This window comes from Dendrobates tinctorius, unplaced genomic scaffold (assembly GCF_039654945.1).
Source record: "Dendrobates tinctorius isolate UK_male_01 unplaced genomic scaffold, ASM3965494v1 ptg000070l, whole genome shotgun sequence".
Lineage (NCBI taxonomy): Eukaryota > Metazoa > Chordata > Amphibia > Anura > Dendrobatidae > Dendrobates > Dendrobates tinctorius.
The window spans coordinates 81,766,883-81,792,638 of record NW_027361738.1 but is presented as its reverse complement, the minus strand read 5'-3'; the positions used below and the strand labels follow the sequence as shown (position 1 = coordinate 81,792,638).

The 25,756-nt window shown below is 46.0% G+C and overlaps 1 protein-coding gene across 1 annotated transcript; it reads left to right on the top strand.

The window, feature by feature from the left end:
- Nucleotides 1-93: 93 nt before the first annotated feature.
- SAMD9 (sterile alpha motif domain containing 9) lies at nt 94-18,878 on the top strand. The gene is given in 9 exon segments (XM_073582013.1): nt 94-784; nt 883-944; nt 14,812-15,175; nt 15,307-16,345; nt 16,347-16,657; nt 16,660-17,168; nt 17,170-17,947; nt 17,950-18,320; nt 18,323-18,878. Coding segments are annotated over 8 exon segments (3,657 nt in total). The 5' UTR covers nt 94-784; nt 883-914; the 3' UTR covers nt 18,578-18,878.
- The last annotated feature ends 6,878 nt before the right edge of the window (nt 18,879-25,756 follow it).

Genomic DNA, 25,756 nt, shown 5'->3' with positions numbered 1-25,756 from the left:
CTGGGGGGGAATCACAGCTTGTATAGTAAAACGGTTGAGCCTAGATTGTATGGGCTCCTTCCAGGTCACGCCCCCTCCCAGTATGACACGCCCCCGGAACTGACATCACACCTGGAAGGAGCCCATACAGTCTAGCATTTACCTATGTCCCAAGCCTCGCTTTGGAAATTTCAAGCCTCACTCCGGACTTCATGACGGCAAACGCTTCCTTTTTATAGCGCTACTGCCCCCAATGCAAACTACAGCAGCATCCCTTAGGCCTGTTTCACACTTCAGTTTTTTTGTGTCAGTTAAAATCCGCCAAAATGGTGGAAAGCGGATCCGTTGCTAACTGATGTGAACGGATGCCACCGGACCGTTTTTTTGATGGATCCGATGAATGAAGAATTTTAAAGGAACCGCTGCCCGGGGAAAAGCGAGAGAGAGATTTTTGTTTTTTTATCCAGCCGCCAGAACAGAGTTTAGGGTTAAATTTCCAGCTGAGTGAAGTCCTCCGGGCATGCGCAGTGTGAAGTGCGGATCCTGCCGCCCGAAAAAACGTTACATGCTCCGTTCGGGCATGTCGGCGGACGGCAAAATTTTGGCGGATCCGCAAAAAAATGGATCCAACGGATGGCCATCCGTCAAGATCCACCGGTAATGCAAATCAATGGGGAAAAAAAACGGATCCGCCAAGAAAAATAGCGGATCCGTTTTTTTGCAAAACGGCGGATCTTGACTGATGGACAAAAACTGACGTGTGAAACAGGCCTTACCGGGCGGACGAGCCACGCTTCAGGTTAAGGTATGGCATCTTATGGGCGCTTTCATCTGGCACCTTGGAGCCTGAGCTCTCGGTTTCTTTTCCACCCTTCCCCTCACTTAGACCTATGTTTTCTATAGAGTTTACCCGGGCCGGGAATGGCCTCCCGTGAATGCACCGCCTCGATTGTCCCGTCCATAAGGTTAGTAGCTGATTGCATGGGCCCGGTGATAGATGGAGATGTATTTCCTCATGGTTTTTTGCACTTTATTATATGTGAGTCTCTGAAATTCTTTCTGCTATTCCTGTGACAAAGGACCTTGTATTATCGTGTGATCTGCTAATCTAGGCATGTGATTGTTTAGGCTATGTGCACACGAATGCTGAAAATTTCTCCAAGAAAACCTGACTCCTTCCCAGAAAACGTTTTTTTTGTGTTTTTCTGGAGTGGTCCCAGTCACGTAGAAAATGGCTAAAAACGTGGACTTTTCTGCAAAATTAATAAGCATGCTGGGTTTTTTTCCACAACGTGTTTTTTTTTTTTTTTTTTTTTTTTTTTTTTTTTTTTGTGGAAAAAACGCATCAATATGCACAGAAAGTGTGGGATTCATTAAAATGAATGGCAAGCTTTTATTTGCTAAAAAAAAGTCAAAAAATAAGCAACGTGTGAACACAGCCTTACATGTAAATACTGTGTATATGTACGCCGGTTTCCAAGGTAAACAGCCGGTATCCAAGCTGATCGCTGGTCTCTCGCTGCCACACGCAGCGATTTGCGCTGGGCAGCGGGAGACCAGCGATCGAAAAACGGCCCAGGTCGCTCGAGCATGATCAGCGATAACCGGCAGGGGGCGCTGGTCACTGATCCCCATCACACACAGCTGGGGAGATCACTGAGGTCACAAAATCAGCGATCTCGCTAGTAAGATCGCTGCATGTGACGGGACCCTTAGTGAAGCCTGACTGTGACTCACCTGGAGGGAGGAGCAGTCAGGAGAGGGGGGGGGGGGGGGGGGGGATGTGTAATTGTGGTCTGTGAGATACCCTCAGTCCCTGAATATATACTGCCAGTTCCTCCATGGCATGTGACTATGTGTAGGAGGGGGGACTCGGCAAATTATCATCTGCAATGATCTGTGCGTTACCTTTAGTCCCAAATAAAGATCTACTTTCCTGGCCCCTCATCCCTGGCATATACATACAGTATATGGTATGTGTAGTAGGAGACTCGGCACACTGGTATATCATCTCATAGTATTAGGCGAGGTTCACATTGCGTTAATGGCCCTGCGGTCAACTGGATCCGTTACATAGCGGCACTAGCGCACCCATTAGACGCAATGATACTAACACATGCCAAAAGTGGCATGATGCGTTACTTCATGATGCACCCCAAAATGCTGCAGACCGCGTTCAAGGGTACGTCATGAAGTTAGGCTGAGTTCACACGTGGCGTTTTTTTCGCGTTTCCGCGGCGGTTTTAACCGCGCAATTTTGCTGCGAAAACGCGAAAAATAAGCATCCCATGCATTCCTATGGGATTCCGCAATGCTGTGCTAATGCTGCGGTTTTTACCGCGGCGGAATCGCTTCGCGGTAAAAACCGCAGCATGCTCGTTATTTTGAGGAATCGCGGCGATGCCGCACCCATAGGAATGCATTGTTCCGCTTCCCGCATGTGGCTGTGCACACCATGCGAAAAGTAAGCAGAACAATTGCGGATGGTACCCACGGTCCGGAGGAGAGGAGACTGTCCTCCGGGCTTTGGGTACCATATCCCAAATAGAATTTAAAATAAAAAATATTGTTATTCTTACTTTCCGGCGTCCCGCACAGCCTTCCCGCCTCTCTCCATGCTCTCGTTCCCAGTTATCCTTTGCGAAAATGCCCGCGATGATATCCGTTCTCGCGGTCATTCACGCGACGTCATGGCGAATAACCGTGAGACGTCGCGATCCCGCGAGAACGGACGCCATCGCGGGCATTTTCGCAAAGGATTACTGGGAACGGATGCGCAGGACGTCGGAAGGTAAGAATAACAGTATTTTTTTTTTTTTTTTTTACATTCTATCTTTTACTACTGATGCTGCATATGCGGCCTTAGTAGTAAAAAGTTGGTCACACTCGTCAAACACTGTTTGACGAGTGTGACCAACCTGTCAATCAGTTCTCCAAGCGATGCTACAGATCACTTGGAAAACGCTAGCATTCTGCAAGCTAATTACGCTTGCAAAATGCTAGTTTTTCCGCGGGAAAATCGCGGGAATTTAAAATGCGATTTTCCCATGGAATGGAATTCCGGAATTCTCGCGGTAATTTCCGCGAGAGTTCCGTTACGTGTGCACATAGCCTAACACATCATGCCGATTTTGGCATGCGTTGGTATCATTGCAGCCAATAGTTGCATTAATGCATCCGTTACATGGCGTTAGTACCGCTATGTAACGGATCCCGTTGACCGCAGGGCCATTAACGCAATGTGAACCTGGCCTAAGTCAGGATTGAGGAGGATAGATGATGTCAGTTGCTGCTAAGGGCTCATACTCACTTGCGAGAGTGAAAGTGCCAGGTTTTCATGCGAGAGACTCTCAAGTGAGTATGAGCCCTAAGGGTAGGGTAAGTAACAGTGATTTTAGGCAAAACCAGTGGAGAGATCTAGGTCCAGCTCCAATCATTATACAGAGTTTCAGCTGGTTTCACACTTCCATACCTTAGATGCACACAGATCCGTTTTCGTCTCCATTGACTTTCAGTGGTGACGGATGGGACTTGCGTGTGCACCCAGTTGTCACCGTTTTCCCACGGATCGCTGTGTCGACATATTTTATCAGATGCACAAAAACGCAACTTGTTGCAGTTTTGTGTCATCTGAAAAACACGCAGGCGCAGGGAGACGCACGGATCCGCGGCTACACGTCTGGAATTAAAATGGAGCTCAATGGAGCACGGATCCAGGAGAACACGGATCCGTGTGCAGGAATCTGTTTTGCGGCACTGAGCATGCTCTGATGCGAGGCATGTGCTGTTTGGGAAAGTGATGTGCTGTATGGGACAAGTATGCAGACATAATGTAGACTATGTCCACATGCTACTCTGTCATACAGTAATCCGACTATGCCGGGGGTGGTCCCTTTCGGCTGTGGAACAGATGGGAGGCAGACACAGAAATCCGTTCAATCAGGTCCAAACTTTATTGGGTGTCCTCTTGACATCCAAAGCAGACACAACAGCTTCTGCTCCCTGGCCTGGGTACCTGTCACTTTCCTTCTGCCTCTGTCTGAGAAGACCTCTGGGTTCCTTCACTGTGGCTGTCATTAGGCCCCTGTCTGAGTCTCCCTGCTGCGACACCTACTCACTCTTTGGTGTCCAGCCGTCCTGTACCCCAGACCTCCATTAGACACTGCCGTCCCGTCCTGCAGCTGTCCTCTCAGGGCCACTTAGACCTATGTTTTCTATAGAGTTTACCCGGGCCGGGAATGGCCTCCCGTGAATGCACCGCCTCGATTGTCCCGTCCATAAGGTTAGTAGCTGATTGCATGGGCCCGGTGATAGATGGAGATGTATTTCCTCATGGTTTTTTGCACTTTATTATATGTGAGTCTCTGAAATTCTTTCTGCTATTCCTGTGACAAAGGACCTTGTATTATCGTGTGATCTGCTAATCTAGGCATGTGATTGTTTAGGCTATGTGCACACGAATGCTGAAAATTTCTCCAAGAAAACCTGACTCCTTCCCAGAAAACGTTTTTTTTGTGTTTTTCTGGAGTGTTCCCAGTCACGTAGAAAATGGCTAAAAACGTGGACTTTTCTGCAAAATTAATAAGCATGCTGGGTTTTTTTCCGCAACGTGTTTTTGTGGAAAAAACGCATCAATATGCACAGAAAGTGTGGGATTCATTAAAATGAATGGCAAGCTTTTATTTGCTAAAAAAAAGTCAAAAAATAAGCAACGTGTGAACACAGCCTTACATGTAAATACTGTGTATATGTACGCCGGTTTCCAAGGTAAACAGCCGGTATCCAAGCTGATCGCTGGTCTCTCGCTGCCACACGCAGCGATTTGCGCTGGGCAGCGGGAGACCAGCGATCGAAAAACGGCCCAGGTCGCTCGAGCATGATCAGCGATAACCGGCAGGGGGCGCTGGTCACTGATCCCCATCACACACAGCTGGGGAGATCACTGAGGTCACAAAATCAGCGATCTCGCTAGCAAGATCGCTGCATGTGACGGGACCCTTAGTGAAGCCTGACTGTGACTCACCTGGAGGGAGGAGCAGTCAGGAGAGGGGGGGGGGGGGGGGATGTGTAATTGTGGTCTGTGAGATACCCTCAGTCCCTGAATATATACTGCCAGTTCCTCCATGGCATGTGACTATGTGTAGGAGGGGGGACTCGGCAAATTATCATCTGCAATGATCTGTGCGTTACCTTTAGTCCCAAATAAAGATCTACTTTCCTGGCCCCTCATCCCTGGCATATACATACAGTATATGGTATGTGTAGTAGGAGACTCGGCACACTGGTATATCATCTCATAGTATTAGGCGAGGTTCACATTGCGTTAATGGCCCTGCGGTCAACCGGATCCGTTACATAGCGGCACTAGCGCACCCATTAGACGCAATGATACTAACACATGCCAAAAGTGGCATGATGCGTTACTTCATGATGCACCCCAAAATGCTGCAGACCGCGTTCAAGGGTACGTCATGAAGTTAGGCTGAGTTCACACGTGGCGTTTTTTTTCGCGTTTCCGCGGCGGTTTTAACCGCGAAAAATAAGCATCCCATGCATTCCTATGGGATTCCGCAATGCTGTGCTAATGCTGCGGTTTTTACCGCGGCGGAATCGCTTCGCGGAAAGTGACAGGTACCCAGGCCAGGGAGCAGAAGCTGTTGTGTCATCAGTGACATCTCTAGTTGAAGTCCTTCATCTTCGCTTTTCTACTTCATACAATGCAGACTGCCAATCACTTCTTCCAGCCAGAACTCGTCTCTACAAAAAATAACACGCAGTTATCTAGAACACCGCTTCCAGAGCACATTCCCCAACTTCTATACTTCGCAGCTGCATACAGATGTGCACCCACCATTAATATATATTTAGTTATTATGCAACCCACCATTCCAATTATAAATTGTAGTCCACCACTGTGCCCCCACTAACTATAGTCACTCTCACAAGCCAATAAATATATAAATTAATTAGCACCTTTACTCTTTCCCCCATTTCATTACTTTCCCCCATTTTATTATCAGTCACACTCCGTCATCTTCAACGCTCCCCACTATGTACTGTACCTCCCACTTCCCCAATTCATTATTTCCAGGACGTGCCTCCTGACAGCACTACCTGGAGGTTGTCCTTCTTATCCTTGAATGGGACAGGAACACAGAAGAGGTTAAATAGCCCCTCCCCACCAACACCCTTCAGTGTTTTTCCTGTCCCTATCGGACCAGACGCAGAGGAGCGCAGCGGTGCGTGTACCTGTGAGACGTCGGCAGGAGCTGCTGGGAGCGGTGCCCTCTCAAAGGGTTTTGGGCGGCGATCCCCACCGCAGCAGCGCTGAGACTGCTGGAGGTCCCTCAGTGGTGGGGTCGAGCTGGCTGCTTGGCGCCACAGCAGCTGCTGTTCCTGGCTGCAGGATGCCTGCGCCTCGGGTCCCGGATTTCCGGCGCACCCCGTCATCGGGGGCGTGCCGGTGATGACTTCTGGGGGTGGGGCCAGAAAACATGGCAGCAGCCCGGGCAGACAAGGTACCCCACAGGGCCGGCGTCGCATGGATCCTGGCGCCCTGGACATGGAGGGACATCAGCAAAAGGAGGCAGACCCAGACAGATCCGCGCACCGAAGGTTGTGCAGCAGGCAGCCGCATCATCAACAGCAGCTGGAGGACGAATCGGATGTCTTGAAGCCGGGTAAGGCGACTACTTAAGACACACTGACGGACAGCACACTGACTCGGTAGAGATGGAAGGTGGTATAGCCGTCCAAGCGTCCAGTCCCTAGAGCCAGATCCGGACCACGTGAGTAAAGGGGGTAGTAGGGTCCCTTAGTCTCCATACACACAGGACCCTCTTTCCTATATATTTTGCAGGCCAAAGAGCCACCTAAGCAATCCACCTCGACCATCATGAAAAAAACCTAGCAAATGCCCCCTATGATTGGCCAAGCTCCCGTCAGGACATACAAAAAAGTTATGTGGGGACTGTATATCAGTACTCCTAAGTCAAGAACAGTCCTCTCTCCTGGACAATGAGATCTGTAATACGAGAGGAAGTGCAGTCCACAGTTGCAGCACTGGTACCGGCACATCCCGCAAGAGGCCCAGATGGGAGCAGGAACAGAGTTCGGAGGATGGAGAGGTGTCAGACTACTCTGATCCTGACTCTGGCGAAGGTTTCTCGGCAGCACGTCCGGAAGAGATACCTCTTTTCTGCGGAAGATAGACATACTCCTACAGGCAGTCCGGGATACGATGAAGGTAGAAGATTCTACAGAACCAGGAACAACCCAAGATGAGATGTTCGGAGGGCTGAGAGCCTGTAGAAATACAGTATTCCCTGTTAATAAACATATAACAGCGATGATATTAGAAGAATCGGAAGAAACTGATAGTCCCAAAAGACTTTAGGTACCGTATTCCTTTTGATCCAGAAGAGACAAAAGTGTGGGAGACAGTTCCGAAGATCGACATACCGGTTGCCAGAGTGTCCAAAGAAAACGGCTATCCCCTTTGAGGATTCATCCGGCCTAAAAGATCGATGGATAGGAGATCAGAGGACCTCCTCAAGAAAGCCTGGGAAGCTTCAGCAGCAGTTATGAAAACTAAAATAGCAGCCACCTCAGTAGCCAGATCAATGAGCTTATGAGTGGGGGAACTAGAAGATCAGATTAGAGACAACCCCCCCCCCCCCCCCCCCCCCCCAGAGAGGAGATCCTAAAATCACTACCTCTCCCTAGAATGGCTACCGACTTCATGGCGGACACCTCGGCGGAATCAGTCCATTTTGCCGCAAGAAATAATGCCTTATCATGGCTGAACTGGAGCAGGTGCAGAGAGGAGCGACCAAGGTTATTAGGGAACTAGGGGGTCTGCAATGCCAAGACAGGTTATTACACTTGGGGTTATTTAGTTTGGAGAATCGAAGGCTTAGGGGTGATCTTATTACAATGTATAAATATATGCGGGGACAATACCAAGACCTTTCTAATGATCTTTTTCCTCTTAGACCTGTGACGGGGACAAGGGGGCATCCTCTACGTCTGGAGGAAAGAAGGTTTAAGCATACTCAGACGCGGATTCTTTACTGTAAGAGCAGTGAGACTATGGAACTCTCTGCCATATGATGTTGTAATGAGTGATTCCCTACTAAAATTTAAGAAGGGACTGGATGCCTTTCTTGAAAAGTATAATATTACAGGGTATATACACTAGTTTCCTTAATATTGCGTTGATCCAGGGAGCTAGTCTGATTGCCGTATGTGGAGTCGGGAAGGAATTTTTTTCCCCAATGTGAAGCTTACTGTTTTCCACATGGGTTTTTTTGCCTTCCTCTGGATCAACATGTTAGGGCAAGTTAGGATAGGATATGGGTTGAACTAGATGGACTTAGTCTCCCTTCAACCTTAATAACTATGTTACTAATGCAGCAAGGCGGGCGCTGTGGCTGAGATCCTGGACAGGAGACACTCAGTCGAAGAACAAACTGTGCTTTATACCCTTCTCCAGACTCCACGTCTTCAGGCCCGTATTATAAGAGCTTCTTGAGAAAGCTTCCAACAAAAAAGACTTTAAGGAGGCAAAGCCTAAACTAACGCCTTTTTTTTTTTTTTTTTTTTTTTTTTTTTTTTTTTTTTAGGACCCGCTCCCATCCCAGATAGGACTATGGGGAAAGTCCGGTAGGTGGAGCTACCCGAAGGGAGGAAGAGGGAGAAGTTCTCCTAAGGAGCAGAAGGCAAGACCTACCAGAGAATGACGCCAGGAAGATAGGAGGGAGACTCTGTTACTTCCAAAACATCTGGAAGGATATTACCCAAAACCCGTGGGTTCGGAATACGGTCACAGAAGGTTACAAAAGTGAATTCACTGAGCGACCGCCCAGGAGATACTGTGTGACCCAGTCCCAGGTGACCCACCAAAGACTATTAAAAGACATACAGGACCTGATAGAGATAGGGCCATAACCCGAGTTCCTCATGCTCAGATTTCAGGGTCACTACTCAACATTATTCTCCATAAACCAGGAGAACACCGGACTATAATCTAAAGCTGTTAAATCGGTGAGTGACCTACAAAAGATTCAAGATGGAATCTCTAAAAGCAGTTATACCATTAATAAGAAAGGACTGTCATGTGCACCCTAGACGTAAAAAGTACCTATTATCATGTGCCCATCCACTTATCTCACCAAAAATCCCTCAGGTTCGTGATAAAAAATCATGGGAAAATACAACATTACCAGTTCCGTTGCTTGCCATTCGGACTCGCCCCGGATCTTTACAAAACTCATAGCAGAGATCATGGCCCATCTCTAAAGGAAAGAAATACCCTTATCATACCATACTTGGACGATCTGCTGCTAGTGGCGGACTCTCCACAACAAATGGAGCAAGACCCAATACACCATATCTGTCCTACAGAGCCTAGGATGGGTAACAAATTGGAAGAAGTCCAGCCTAAGACCAGAAAGAGAGATGTTTCTTGGAGTCATACTGAACTCGGGGAAAGAATGTTCCTTCCCCTGCACAAACAGCAGGCAATCACACGAGATCCAGAGACACAAGTACATCTCCATAAAGAAAGCCACGAGAGTCCTGGGTCTCATGACTTCATGCATCTCCAGTGTACAATGGAGCCAGTTCCACTCAAGAATCCTACAAAGAGAAGTCTTGGCGACCTGGGACTGCAGAGAAAAATGGCTAGACAAGAACATGAGACTCTCTGAGGAAGGAAAGCAGTCCCTTTCCTGGTGGACAAACACACAAAACCTCAGAAAAGGAAGACCCTGGAGACTGTTGCCATGTACAAACATTACTACCGACGCCAGTCTCAGAGGCTGGGGGGCTCACATGGAAGGTCGATACCTCCAGGGGACATGGGGCCCATCAGTATGCAACCAGTCCTCGAATTACAGAGAGGTCAGGGCGGGAGTCGCTAAAAACATGCCAGGAAGAACTGAAGGGTCAGGATCTTCTCGGACAACTCTACTACAGTTGCCTTCCTTCAACATCAGGGAGGCCCCAGATACCGTCAAATTCAGGTCCTGGTGCACGAGATCTTTTGCTGGGCAGAACAGACAATAACCTCAGTTACGGCAGTCCACCTGAAAGGATCCAGAAATCAAGTAGCCGACTTCCTGAGCAGAGAAGTTCCAATCTTCAGAGTGGTCACTAAGTGAGCAGGTCTTCACACAGCTATCCCAACACTGGGGGACACCAGAGATCGACTTATTCGCCACAAGAAAGAATTCAAAAACAAAGATTCTTTTTGCTCAACCTGGCAGACAACCCAACAGTAGTAGACGCTTTAGCTCAGGAATGGAACATGGAGCTCGCTTACGCCTTCCCGCCGCTCCCTCTTTTATACCAAGGGTCCTAAGAAAGATCCAGGAAAGCAGAGCATCAGTAATATTGATCGTTCCTTACTGGCCCAAAAGAAGGTGGTTCTCCTTACTAAAATGGATGGCACGGGAAGACCCGATACTATTACCAGCGAGACGCGACCTGTTAACTCGGGGACCCTTAGTTCATCAGAAACCAGAAATGCTACAACTATTGGCCTGGATTCTGAGGTGGAGATCCTAAAATCAAAAGGACTCTCTAAGGCTAGTTTCACATTAGCGTTTACGACCGCAGCGTCGGGCTGCGCACGGCTGCCGCTAAGCCCCGCCCCTGACGCGCCTCGGCTGGTAGCTCCGCCTACGGACGCATGACGCTGCATGCGTCCTGCGTCCCCTATCTTTAGCACTGGGGACGCAGGCCGTGCGCAGTATGCGTTTGGCGGCGCATGCGTCCTTTTGACGCTGCGCCGAGCGCACCAAATTGCAACCTGTTGCGTTTGGCGCTGGTCGGCGCAGCGTCAAAAGGACGCATGCGCCGCCAAACACATACTGCACACGGCCTGCGTCCCCAGTGCTAAAGATAGGGGACGCATGCAGCGTCATGCGTCCGTAGGCGGAGCTACCGGCGGAGGCGCGGCAGGGGCGGGGCTTAGCGGCAGCCGTGCGCAGCCCGACGCTGCGGCCGTAGACGCTAATTAGAAGCTAGCCTAACTTAATAATATCTACTATGCAACACAGAAGAAAGCCGGGAACCTCAGCTATATACCAAAAAATCTGGAAAACATTCTGTTCTCAATGTAAGGGGCTAGTATGTCATCCGGGGTCCAGATATTCCGCAGATTCTTGACTTTCTCCAGGCGGGCTTTGACAAAGGACTAAGGCCTAGTACGCTGAAAGTACAGGTGTCAGCCTTGGGCTCATACTTCGACTCCCCCCCCCCCCCCCCCCCCAGCCAATCATCCCTGGGTCGTGAGGTTCATAAAAGCCACTCAGCGGATGAGACCCACAATCTGTAGCTCTATACCACCTTGGGATCTTAGCTTGGTCTTAAATGAGCTGCGCAAAGACCCATATGAACCACTAGAGCAGGCCCCCTTAAAATCAATGACATTTAAAACCCTATTTCTAGTTGCAATAGCTACTGCTAGATGCATAGGGTAGATTCAGGCCCTGTCTATAGAGCATCCATATTTGAAGATCCAGGAGGACTGCATTGTCTTAAAATTAAATCCAGCCTTTCTTCCCAAAGTGGTTACAGACTTCTACTGGAGTCAAGAAATTGTACTACCGGCTTTCTGCCAGAATTACAACAATGAGACAGAATGCTCTCTCCACCTCTTGGACGTTAAGAGCTGTCCTCCAATACTTAGATGTTACAAAAGACTGGAGAGTAGACTCTAACCTCTTCATCCAGATGGCAGGCAAAAACAAAGGGAAGAAGGCATCGATAGCTACCCTGGCTAGATGGTTGAAGTCAACGATTAGTGCAGCATATGTGTAGGTGGGAGAGACTCCACCAGAAAACCTTAGAGCCCATTCTCTAAGAGCAGTTTCTGCCTCATGGGCAGAGAGCGCTGGAGCATCTATGGATCAGATATGCAGGGCCGCAACCTGGTCTAGATTTAGTACCTTTTGCAAACATAAGTTAAATGTTATGGCAAATCCTCAGACAGCCTTTGGGAAGAGAGTCCTCCAGGATATAATCCCTCCCTAGTTGGAGTAACATGGTAATTCTCCTGGTGGTGCTGTCAGGAGGGTCGTCCTGTAAAGTGGTAATTAGTCCTACCGATAATTGTATTTTCAGGAGTCCATCATGACAGCACCCCTTATATACCCTCCCTTGAATTTCCTATCTGAAGTGATGTAACATGTGTGGTAGGAGGTTCAATAAAAAAAAAATTTGCATTGCATCCATCCTGGTGTGGTACTTAGAAAATCACTGAAGGGTGTTGGTGGGGAGGGGCTATTTAACATCTTCTGTGTTCCTGTCCCTATCAAGAATAAGAAGGACAACCTCCTGGTGGTGCAGTCATGATGGACTCCTGGAAATACAATTACCGGTAGGACTAATTCCTACTATTTATACTAGCTATGAACCCGTTCTATGTCCGGGTGGCCAGCGTTTTCATGTATAGTACCCTCACCCCCCCCCCCCCCACTCCTGGTATGCATGGTACCCCCTTATCCATATACTGGTATTCATGGTTCCCTCAAGCCCCCGCCCCCCCACACAATCCTGGTATGCATGGTCCCCCTCACCCACTATTAAACTGCACACATTTAAAAAAAAAAAAAAATTATACTCCTCCTTTCTTCCCTGTGTCCAGCGCTGTCCTGTTCTGGGGATGCTGTGGTGCCGGACTTGGCGCCTGCGCAGTCCTCGCTTTCCGCCGCCATATTCTTGGAGACACACTGCAGTGTGTCTTCAACAAAATGGCGGCAGAAAGTGCCGATTCCGGCGCTACAACACGCCCACTCCAGACACCTGAAGACGCAAGACCTCGCCGGCAACAGCCTCACCGTGTTCGGTAAGGTATTTCGGAGATCGCGGTAATGCGTTCAGTGCTTGCGCATTACCGCGATCTCTTGGGGTTCTGCGTCACTCTGGGGGATGCGTCGCACTTGCGCAGTCTACAGAGGCTTCAGAGTGACGCTTAGCCCGTTATATTATAAACGCACCAATTCATTGTCATGTCTTCTCCCTCCCCACCCCCATCCTATATTCATCATCATTTACTCTCCCCCACCCCAATTCTTAATTTTTTTTTGTCTTCCACCCACAATTCATATATACTTCTTATACAATCCCCTGCAGCTCCACTTTTGGACTGGCATCTTGTTCTTACATGATGACACATACACAGCGTCAGCAGCTTGTCACAGAGGAAGCGTAGAGACTCCCTTGGAGCTGCACGGCCGTTTTGATGACTGTGAGCTCCAAGCCTCCCTGCGGCGAGATGTACGCCCCCAGTGGCAGCATGGCGGCACATTACCCTGGGGCCTAGTAAACAGAAGCACAAGAGTGGGGTCTGGACCGGTTCCACTGGGCTCCATACAGCAGTAAGGGCAGTAATGTCCTGATCGCGGCCCAGAGCGCGTCACTACAAATATGCAATCTGCATAAATTTGGTCACGCGTTGAATAGATGCGCGTGGCCCTGCTCTCCATAAGCATACTGAGCAAGGCTGAACACATCTAATCAGAATGTGGCCAGAAGAATGCAAATTGGAACCTTGCGGTGCCGGTAGAATCCTGACAGCGCACTGAGGATTCACAAGTCTGCAATCGCATAGAAGAAAAATATTTAAAAGTGAGAGTCCTCAGTGGTTGATACCTTTTAATGGCTAACTGAAAAGATGGTAACAAATTGCAAGCTTTCGAGACTGCTCGGGTCTCTTCATCAGGCTATAGTAATACAAAATCTGAAGAATCACATATTTATACACAAAACGGCACAGAAAAAAGGAATGCAAAAGATATGACAAGTGACGTGAAGCAGAATTATCATTATGTGAGAGGGAGAAACATAAATATTGGAACAGTTCATAGATAAGTCTGAATGTTTTATGGTCCTCTGATTCGGGTCTGGTTCCTGAATCAGAGGACCATAAAACATTCAGACTTCCTAAGAAGTGAGGACTCTCACTTATAAATATTTTCCTATCTACTGGCTACATGGTACATAGATATATATCGTTCCTGTATCAATCAAATAGACTGACTGCAGGCTTGTATCCCAAGCCTGTTAAACCCCTTTAAGCAGTGTGCCTTAATGAATTCGGTGCATCATATTCCAGAGTGCCGATCAGTAAGATGGGTGTGCCCAATGCTGGGGCTTAATGAATCAGCCCCGAAGACTCTACTCCCTGCTGGTGATTTTCTTTCTGGAGTTACAATATTCTCTAAAGCCCCCGTTACACACGGCGATATCGCTGAAGCGACAACGATTTTGACGCAAAAGCGACATCGCTAGCGATCTCGCTAAGTGTAACACGTGGAAACGACCGGATTCCCTGCTGCGATGTCGCTGATCGTGCACAAACGTTCAGGATCATTTTTGATCGCTGGCGTCACGCTGACCAGCATGCATCACTGTGTTTGACGCCCCTTATCAACGACGAGCTACCTCGTTGGCGACTCCGAACTCCTATAGATAGCGCTGAAGGACGCCTATTCAATGTCTGAATCGCTATTATAGACAGTGTGTGACACGGTACCAACGATCGCCGTGGTCGTTAGTGACATCGCTGATGCGTCGTTATGAAGATCGGCCTGTATGACTGCTTACTAGCGATGCACAAACGATCTTAGCCAGATCGTATCGTTGTCGGAATCGTTGGTGCGTCGCTACGTGTAACGGTACCCTTAGACTACAGACAATGCAGCATTAATAGTGGAAGGCAATTAATGTAATTTCTGTTTAAGTGCCAATTTGCTATCTTTTTTTTTTTTTGTGAACACTATCCCGTGTATTGAATTTACTTTAAAAACATTTTTATTTTTTTAGGAATTTTTCTTCAACATGACTGATTTATCAAATTTACCTGCTGATGTAGATGATTGGACTAAAGATCACGTAAAGCTATGGGTTACTGGAAAACTAACACATGACCCTGCAGATGCAGATATTCTGTACAATGAACATGTGTCTGGCAAGATTCTAAAGATATTAACTAAAAAAGACTTCTGGGATATGGGAATTAAGAAAGGACCTGCCGCTTTATTAGTCAATGGCCAGAAAGCACTTATTACACAAAGCAAAGAGGTTAAACAAAATAGTTCAAGTATTGTAAGTGGTCAACAAGCAGCGCAAAATGTCACACCTTCAGAAAAAAGGCTTGTCAAAACAGAAGCAAGATAAGGATAAGAGGGTAAGAGTTACGCCTTATGCTTTTGATACTCTTAAACTAATAAAGATTTGCTTTCATTATTAGTATTGTAAGTGGGCAACAAGCAGTGCAAAATAATGGCACACCTTCAGGTAAAACTGAAAAAAACCTAGTCAAAACAAAAGAAAATCTACATAATGAATTAGGAAATCTTGAAGTAATCCGTTCCGATGAGGTTAAGAGGGTAAGAGTAACGCCTTACCCTTTTGATACTCTTAATGAAAGCAAATCCTATACTCAATACCATTCTCTTCCATCTGAGTCTGGTCCATTTAATTATATTGACCCAATTCATGAATACAAGGAGTTCACCAACACACAAAATGCCACAGAAGAGGATAAAAAGATGAAATTCTGCAACAAAGTTTTTAAGTTTGCATGTGCATGCATGAATGCACGCACCAATGGCACCATCCATTTTGGAGTGTGGGACAAACCACATGGACAGATAGTTGGTATTCCTATAGACAACACTGAAATCTTTGTCAAGTATCACGATGAAATGATTGACAAATACTTTCAAGAAAATCAATTACATTTAGTGAAAAATTGCATTCGTCCACCCCGCTTTGTCAGTGTACTACACGAACAGAACACTCAGTCTGATTTAGTTGTTATAGAAGTAGATGTGGTTTCGGATATTGCTTACTGTGATTCACAAATATTTAGTATATTGCAGGACATTTACCAAGACAAGAAAAAAGATGAAGACAAGAACAAAGAATGGAGAAAGGGTAAAGAACTTGATTGTTTTCTACGAGATGGGGGGAGTTCCAAAAAAAAAAAAAAAAAAATGAATGTGAAAGAACTTTATTCTGCCATGAAATTTAGGGATGAAGATAGAAAAAGAGCAGAAGATAAGAGAAAAACGAAGCAAAGGTGTAACCAAGTGGATGGTTCTAAACTTGCTAGTTTACTAACCGGAAACCGGGGCTCATTGGATAATTCTTACTATAAATGGTACATCTTGGTTGTTAATAAATGCCATGAATCTCAAGCAAAGGATTTAGGATTCATTCAGGAGCTAAACTGGTTTGCTGTTTTTGATTTTGATCCAGAGTCAGTCACTAATGGATTATGTAAAGCCTACCAGCAAAATAGGAAGCCAAATTTACACTTCCCTCATCAGTACCTGAAAATGGAAAATTTAACGCAAAAGTATTGAAGACCTCAAGTTGTATCAACAACCCAGTTGGATTTTCTGTAACGGGAGACTTGATCTTTAGGGTCCAGAATACCAACCACTAAAATACAATTTGTGGCACAAGGAGAAAGCTGATGATGTCAGAAATCTCGTCTCTCTGTTTGCCAAAAAAGACATTATGGAAAGAGGGAAATTTCTTGTTGTTTTTCTATTACTTTCTACTGTTGAAGATCCTCTGGACCCTATGAATGAAGTGTTTCGTGCATTTTATCAAAAACTGAAACGTATGGAGGACATTTTATTTATTTGCAAAAATGAAGAAATCAGAGATGAAAAGATTTGCAAGCAGGAATGATAAGTGAGGAAGAAATGGAGGAGAGATGCATTTATAAGCTGCGCATTGAAGAGCTAAATGGCAGCATTCTTAGACTAAAATCTACTACTCGGTCAGCGAGTCGCTTCTTGCCATCACATGGTGGTTCCACTACTACTTTACTTAGGAAAGATGAAGACCTCATGACATCTTTAGATATTCTTTGTGTAAATGAATGCCAGGATACAGAAATAGAGAGTGATAAGTCAAAATTTCTTTGCAAGGAACATGGGGATACAATCGATACCTTGTTTTCCCCTTTAATTGAGGCAATATATAAGGATGAAGGGCCCGCTAATGTGGTAACTGTTCTAAAAGAAGGCACGATACGATTTCACCAGAACGCTTTCATCTGCCAAGCATTAGCAAGACACTTCTACATTAGGGAAAAGAATTTTACTGATTCTTCAAATTGGGCAAAAATGGCAAAACGCATTGCACCGACAAATTCCTTTATTTTTAGATACTTTAGGTCAGATCTTCCGAGTTGAAAGTGAAGATCGACGCAATAAAAAAAAAGACAATTCTATATCACCAGAACAACTTGATGAACTACAAAAAATTGCTACTAATGGATCAAAGACCTTTGAGGAGTGTCAGGAACAAACAGAAAAAGCAGAAAAGGAAAAATCTGCATGTGAAACATCTATCAGCGAACATTACGCTGTGTACAATACAGCAGGGTATCTGGGCCAGATTGAAGTCTGTCTATACACAGTAGATGTTCTTCATCTTATTCCATGGTTCAAATCAAATGACAACAAACTGTCTAGAAAACACTTGCAACAGTTCTTGTCTGGTAGATGGGATATTTCAGTGGACAACGTCAGTGAAGATTATGAAGAATTCAGTCGTGTTCTCAGTGACCACAGACCATTTTTAATGAAACTAAAAGCTTCTTTAAGAAAAGAATTTGATTTCTTCCAAGATTATTTTGTATATATGAAGCAGAAGACTGTTAATAATGAAAATACAGAATTCAAAACCCGAGTTTCTGACCATTATAAAAAATACATCGATCAGTTCCTTGATATGGATTTAATGCAGATTATCAGTGAGAAAGACCAAAAAAAGAAGAGCGATTTAATACGTAAAGAGAAATACAGGGCGGGTTTGGAACAATACAAAGCTGATAAAGTATCAGGAATCTTGGAATATCTCACAGACCATGGAAAGGATGTTAAAAAGATGGAATGCATTGTCAAAGCGTATACGTATCTGTTAGAGAAATCCACCCATGAATCAAAACTTTTAAAAATTTTATCTTTGCAAATATTGTTCTTCGTTGCATTTCTCCAAAATCTGCGGAGATAAAACCAGTGGAAACCCTTGAAAAGCATCTTACAGACATTATGTCTAACATTCAACGTAATGACAAATACCCAGAACCCTATTTCTTGGCCTCACTAATGTTCTGGCCACAAAACCTCCAAAAATTGGATACCAAATCTAAACACATAAGTCATTATGTAAAATCAATGAAAATGTCTTTTAAAGGCAATTATATGCACATGTTACGTGCCAAGCAACCTTTAGCTCATTTCTATCTTGGTAAAAAGGCTGGCCTAGAAAGGCTCATTCACAAAGGAAAAATAGATCAGTGTTTTTCTCACCATTATCCGATTTAAATTCTCTATGGCAAAGTGGAGACATCTGGAAAAGGGCAGAAATGAAAGAGCTCCTCCTACTTGTACATGGTGTGGTAAAAGAAAACATGATCTATGTGGAGTGCAGCAATGCACCCGATATCGCAGTTCAACCTGACGCTCATTGGAAACTTAGAAGTGGCCAAAGTATTGAGCGAGTAACTTTCTACTTGGGATTCTCTATTGCTGGACCAATTGCTAATAACATTGAAATTATATAAAAAGATTGCATTACCTGTTCTATTTTGCAGTGCGCCTAAACGGCCCTCTAAAGTTAGTGTGACACATACGTCTATAATAGTAATGTGTTTCACAAGTGTGCACTGTTCATAAATTTTGTAACTAACGAGTAACTATTTTTTATTTATTTATCCTCCAGGCATTGTAATACGAGAAAAGTGCAGCTCACCGTAATGGACATCGCTAGGTGTTCGGAGCACAGGAAACGCTGTGTCAAGGCGTGGAGAAATCAAAAACAAGAGGAATCCAACTCAACGAACTTGTGAGCAAACTTCTTTCTTTATTCACCAAACATGCTCAGCGGAGGGTAAAACACCTCTGCTGAGCACTTTTCGTGAATAAAGAAAGAAGTTTGTTCACAAGTTCATTGAGTTGGATTCCTTTTGTTTTTGATTGTAATACTATGCATTTTTGTAAGACACATTCTTCATTACCTTATTTTACTTCTCTTTTGCTTGTTTCTCGTGCAGATATTAGGCTGCAATGATGTTTCAATGCCCAATTTTTGCTCTTTTTAAATTGCTTTACAACTGCTGCTCAGTACTCCATTCACTGGAGTACAGGAATACCCTGTCTGAGCATGGGGAGAGTGCAGAGGCTCAGAAAGGGAGAGACATACACAGACTGAATGTGCGGAGATTGCCATGCAGTAGTTCAAAGGAGCTTCCAAGGTAGCATGATCCGAGCATTGAAAGATCACTGCAGCAAAGTGTTTGACAGAAAAGCAAGCAAACTAAGATTGAGAATATTTCACAATGCCTAAAGAATAATTTAAAGTTTAGTTACTCTCCAAATAGATTGTCCACCATTTGGGGACTTTTTTTTCTTAAGTGTATGTAACCAGGCTAAAAATAATTTTTGCAATTGTTTTTTTATTATCAATTTTGCAGTTTCTATAGCCACTGTATTGCTGGCTTTAGATTGAGTATACTGAAATTTACTCAGCCTGTTAGGCCAGTCTGACATGTTACATTTTATTTATCTTTTCTGAGCTCCTCTTAGCTGATTGATGTCTACAAACCTCATAAAAATTGATAGCAAAAGAAAAAAAAAAAAGCTTGTAAAAGCCAAACTGTGCAATATTTTTAATGAAATTTTCTAGCCATTTAACTTTCATTAGTTTCTGTAGAGAAATGTGCATTTATTCAGTTGAACCAATGTCTTCCAATAATTTCTTACAAGCTGTTTTGATCCCAGTAATTTTGTACTAATCTATGTACATGAAATTTGGCTACTAATTGTCGTGACCTTTATAGTGATTTCATGAGATTTTCTTTGTAAGCACAATAAAAATGTATTGAACATTAAACCAAAGTTCTATGTTAATGCTTTAATGTACTGTATTTGTAGTAACTTTACTTCAACTAACATTTGCCATATAAAGCTGGTATAAACCGGGGCCTCGTACCTTGCCTTAGCTTCTGTGCTCAGTCTGTACTACAGAAGTAGTGTACAGGAATACACCAACCAAAGTAACAAGGTAATACAAACGGATAAAGAAAAATACCAATCTTACAAATATATGCACTTAAACAACAGAGGTAAAAACCAGGGAGTGGAGAATGGGGTTAAAAAGAAAAAGTAGAAGAAAGGGAATCACACTCAAAACCTAGCAACAGTCAGAAATAAATCCACCAAACACCTCCAGCAACAACCACCACCACCACCAACAACCTCCAGCCATGCAGCATAAGCTATTCTGCCAATGAGTGGTAGCCAGGGCCCAGATTATATAGGAGATGGGAGTGGCTAATAGTGCTCAGCTGAGAGCCTTAATGCAGGAAATCTTCCAGGAGCTCGCAACTGAGCAGATTAACCCCTGCACTGCTAAAATAAATTTACACTGTTTAATATGAAAGTGAAGTGCTTCTAATCAGCGCAGGAGTTGGAGAAATCAGACTCTGTGGTCTTCTGGCTCCTCTCTGTTGTGGTAAACCCGTGACAGTACCCCCCCCTTCTACGAGGGACCTCCGGAAACCTCAGAACAGGGTTTGTCAGGGTGTGCCACGTGAAAAGACCGGATCAGCTTGGCCGCATGGATGTCAGATGCTGGTACCCACATCCTCTCTTCAGGACCGTATCCCTACCAGTGTGTCATGGGAAGCCTAGGTAACTTTAGGCTGAAACCACGGGGCCCCTGCGGTGTCCCTCAGACGAGGGGAACCCTGTCTGTCCCTCAACCCAGGGTTTACACTGAAGGTGTGCCTGCCTGGACCTCCACCCTGTCCTTGTCTCCTGTCCAGCCCTAAGCTGAACCCACCACCCTCCACCCAGTGAGGAGACCAAACACCAGACCCCACAAATAAGTATGGACAGGGATAAAGGAAACGCACCACACCGCGTACACACAGGAGAATACAATAATGTGCAAGGGCAACCAAAAAATACAACACAGGGAGGCAAAAATGGCAACAATGGAATATACTTCACCAGAAACCGTATGCTCCTTAGACCACCACTCCAGACCTGTATCGCTAGCACAAGGCAAGAGCTATAGTCGGCGATGCCCATAGTCACGCAGGACAATTTAAAGACAGAGGGCGTGGCTAAGCCCTCAGCCAGAATGACAACCTGGTTAACCCAATCCAAGCCGGATCAGAAGACCAACCAGCGCCGCTGAGAACCAAGTGGTAGGATAGGGTATTACCGCTGTCTGCTGGACACCCTGGTGCGAACAGTGGCCGACATGACAGTACCCCGCCTTCTACGAGGGACCCCAGGAACCTCACAATGTCGAGGACCCGGCTTGTCCGGATGGCGGCGATGAAACCCTGTAATCAGTCGGTCCGCATGTATGTCCGAAGCCGACACCCAAGTCCTCTCAGGACCATAGCCACGCCAGTGGACCAGGTACTGTAGAGTGTGACGCACTACCCGAGAGTCGACCACCTTGGACACCTCAAACTCCAACGTGGCATCCACCAAGACGGGAGGTGGTGGCACGGGAGAAACATCAACAGCACCCACGACTTTCTTAAGTAACGCCTTGTGAAACACATTATGTATCTTGTATACGGCAGGTAACTCCAAACGAAATGCCATAGGGTTGTTAATTGCGGAGATCCTAAATGGACCAATGAACCTGGGACCCAACTTAAGCGATGGTATTTTGAATTTGATGTTCCTTGTAGAAAACCACACCCAATCACCCACACAAAGGTCCGGACCTGGCACACGTCTACCATCAGCCACACGTTTGTACCTATAACCTACATTCAGCAAGCGCTGCTTTACTCTCCTCCAAACGGATGACAATTGTGCTCCCAACTGGTCCTCCTCAGGGACGCCCGTAGAGCACCCTTGGCGCAAGGTACAGAATTGGGGATGTTGACCATAAACACAAAAGAAAGGAGATTCCCCAGACGATTCCTGACAATAATTGTTTATCGCGAATTCAGCCAGAGGAAGAAACGCCGACCACTCTTCCTGATTGTCAGACACAAAACAGCGTAAGTATTGTTCCAGGTTTTGGTTCATACGCTCAGTCTGCCCAATCGACTGCGGATGGAAAGCCGATGAATGAGACAATTTAATCCCTAGCCGTGAACAAAAAGCTCTCCAAAATTTTGCCACAAATTGTGTACCTCTATCAGATACAATGTCAGACGGGACACCATGAAGTCTGACCACCTCGCGAATAAATACCTTAGCAAGGGTCTTCGCATTGGGCAAAGATGGCAAAGCAACGAAATGCGGCATTTTAGAGAACCGATCAACTATTACCAGAATGACCGTGTTCCCAGCCAAGGAGGGCAAATCCGTAATGAAATCCATGGAAATCTCAGTCCATGGCTTACTGGGCACACAGAGAGGATGCAACGTGCCAGCAGGACGGGAGCGTGGTGTCTTGGCCCGTGCGCACGTGGTACAGGCTGACACATATGAGGCCACGTCCTGCCAGATTTTGGGCCACCAAAAACGACGTGATACAAGTTCCAGAGTGCCCTTAACCCCTGGGTGGCCCGCCAGGACAGTATCGTGATGTTCCCCTAACACGATTAAGCGTAATAGGTGTAGTGGCACAAACGATTTATTAGGAGGCAGATCCGGCGGTACCTCCTCCTGAGCCTCAGCAATCTCTGCCTCAACTTCTGTCGTGAGAGCCGAGACCACAACTCCCTTTTGGAGGATAGGCACCGGATCCTCACGTGGCTCTCCACCCGGAAAACATCTGGACAAGGCGTCCGTCTTAGTATTCTTAGAACCTGATCGGTATGTCACAAAAAAATTGAACCGGTTGAAGAATAATGCCCAGCTAGCCTGTCTGGGGGACAGGCGTTTAGCAGACTCTAAATAAAGCAGATTTTTATGGTCTGTTATAACAGTAATCTGATGGACAGCCCCTTCCAAGAAGTGTCGCCATTCCTCAAATGCCATCTTGATGGCCAACAATTCCCTGTTACCAATATCGTAATTATGCTCGGCAGGCGACAGCTTCTTGGAGAAGTAGGCACACAGATGCAATTTGCCCAAGGATGGACCCTGAGACAGTACCGCCCCCACTCCAACCTCAGATGCATCCACCTCCACGGTAAATGGTAGGGAGACATCAGGCTGAACCAGGATGGGAGCTGAAGCAAAACTGTTTTTGAGGAATTCAAACGCGCGCACAGCAGCCTCAGACCAGTCAGAAAAATTGGTACCTTTTTTAGTCATGTCGGTGAGCGGCTTAGCAATCATAGAAAAATTCTTAATAAATTTCCTATAATAGTTTGAAAAGCCCAGGAATCGCTGAAGCGCCTTGAGATTATCAGGCCGATCCCACTGCAGCACCGCTTGCACCTTAGCAGTGTCCATTTTAAACCCTGAGGTGGAAATTACATAACCCAAAAAAGGTAATTCTTGGACGACAAATACACATTTCTCAAGCTTGGCATAGAGCTTGTTCTCCCTGAGCAACTGCAATACCTGCCTAACATGCTCTATGTGTGCCTCACGGTCGCGTGAGTAAATAAGAATGTCATCAAGATATATAATAAATTTCCCCAAGATATGAGAAAAGACATCATTTATGAAATGTTGAAATACTGCTGGCGCGCTCGTCAACCCAAATGGCATCACCAAATTCTCAAAATGACCCTCAGGGGTATTAAATGCCGTCTTCCATTCATCCCTTTGACGGACTCTTATGAGATTGTACGCCCCCCTGAGGTCAAGCTTGGAAAACCATTTGGCACCAGACACTTGGTTTAACAAATCGGGTATCAGTGGCATCGGGTATGGGTCACGAACCGTAATCTGGTTGAGTTCCCTGAAATCCAGACAAGGGCGTAATCCGCCATCTTTCTTCTTGACAAAGAAGAACCCCGCCGTTAATGGAGATGATGAAGGCCTGATGTGCCCTTTGCTTAGACTTTCTGCAATGTATTCTTTGAGAGCTTGCCTCTCAGGACCTAAGATATTAAACATCCTGGCTTTCGGTAACTTGGCCCCCGGTTTTATCCTAATAACACAGTCATAGGGTCGGTGCGGTGGCAGCTCTGAACAACCTCTTTCAGAAAATACATCAGCAAAGTCCAGCAGTGGCTCCGGGATGCTGGGAGTCACAGCGGAGATACACGTGGCCAGACAACTCTCCTGGCAATATCTGCTCCACTGGATTATGTCCTGGGTTTTCCAATCAATCACCGGAATGTGCATAGACAACCATGGAAACCCCAGAACTACCTGAGCAGGTAAATTACTGAGCACCTTACATGTTACCCGCTCAGAGTGTAGGACCCCAATGTGGAGTTTTACATCAGCCACAAACTCTTTAATCTCCCCTTGTGAGAGAGGGGAGGCATTGATGGTAACCACCCGGATAGGATTAGGCAGCGTTTCCACCTTAAATCCCGCTGTACGCGCAAACTTTTCATCAATGAGATTAGCGGCTGAACCACTATCTACAAATACAGTAATCGACAGCTCTTGGCCCACGATTACTACCTTGGCAGGGAGCATACACTGGGAGACCACCACAGAGGATATGCAAAGGCTCAGACTAGACTCCTCCAAACCCTCAGCCTAGCAGTTTTCCGCCGGCACATCTTTCTTAGGTGCCAGGGGGCAAGCATTAATAAAATGTCCTTTTTTGCCACAAAAAAACATACCCCTTGCTTTCTGGGCAAAGGACATTTATGCTTGTTATTATGTGTATGTGATATACCAGCGATCTGCATAGGTTCCACGGATTCACCCGAGGCAACCTCACCAGAGGCAATGTCTCCTGCGACCTCTGTCAAAAGCGGCGATCAATGCGTACTACAAGCACCATAGCAGCCTCCAGAGAGGCGGGAGTCTCATACATTAGCAGAGCTTGTTTAACCCTTCCAGAAACCCCATGCAAAAATTGACTCCTTAGTGCAGGGTCATTCCATTGAGTGTCCACAGCCCAGCGATGAAATTCCGTACAATAATCCTCCGCCAGTCGCTCACCCTGCAGTAGAGAGCGTATTTTAGATTCTGCTAACGCCAGTCTGTCAGGATCGTCATAGATTAAACCAAGAGCAGAAAAAAAAGCCTACGGACTCAAATACAGGTGAATCAGAAGGTAGTGAAAAAGCCCATGCTTGTGGATCACCACTCAGCAAGGAAACTACCAAGCCCACATGCTGAGCCTCATTTCCTGAGGAGAGTGGACGCATACGAAAATACAATTTGCAGGATTCACGAAATGCAACGAACTTACAGCGATCACCAGAAAATCGTTCAGGAAGAGGTAACTTGGGTTCAGCTGCCCTGACGGCTGCCTCAGTTTGAACAGCAGGAACTGACAGGCCTTGTTGCTGGACCGCCCCCCTCAGTTCAGTGACCTGTATGGACAGAGCCTCCAGCTGCTTGGTTATGGAGACTATAGGATCCATGGTAAATAATCCTTTTTTTTTTTTTTCTTGGGCCGACTATAATGTCATGGGAAGCCTAGGTAACTTTAGGCTGAAACCCCGGGGCCCCTGCGGTGTCCCTCAGACTAGGGGAAACCCTGTCTGTCCCTCAACCCAGGGTTTACACTGAAGGTGTGCCTGCCTGGGCCTCCACCCTGTCCTTGTCTCCTGTCCAGCCCTAAGCTGAACCCACCACCCTCCACCCAGTGAGGAGACCAAACACCAGACCGCACAAATAAGTATGGACAGGGATAAAGGAAACGCTCCACACCGCGTACACACAGGAGAATACAATAA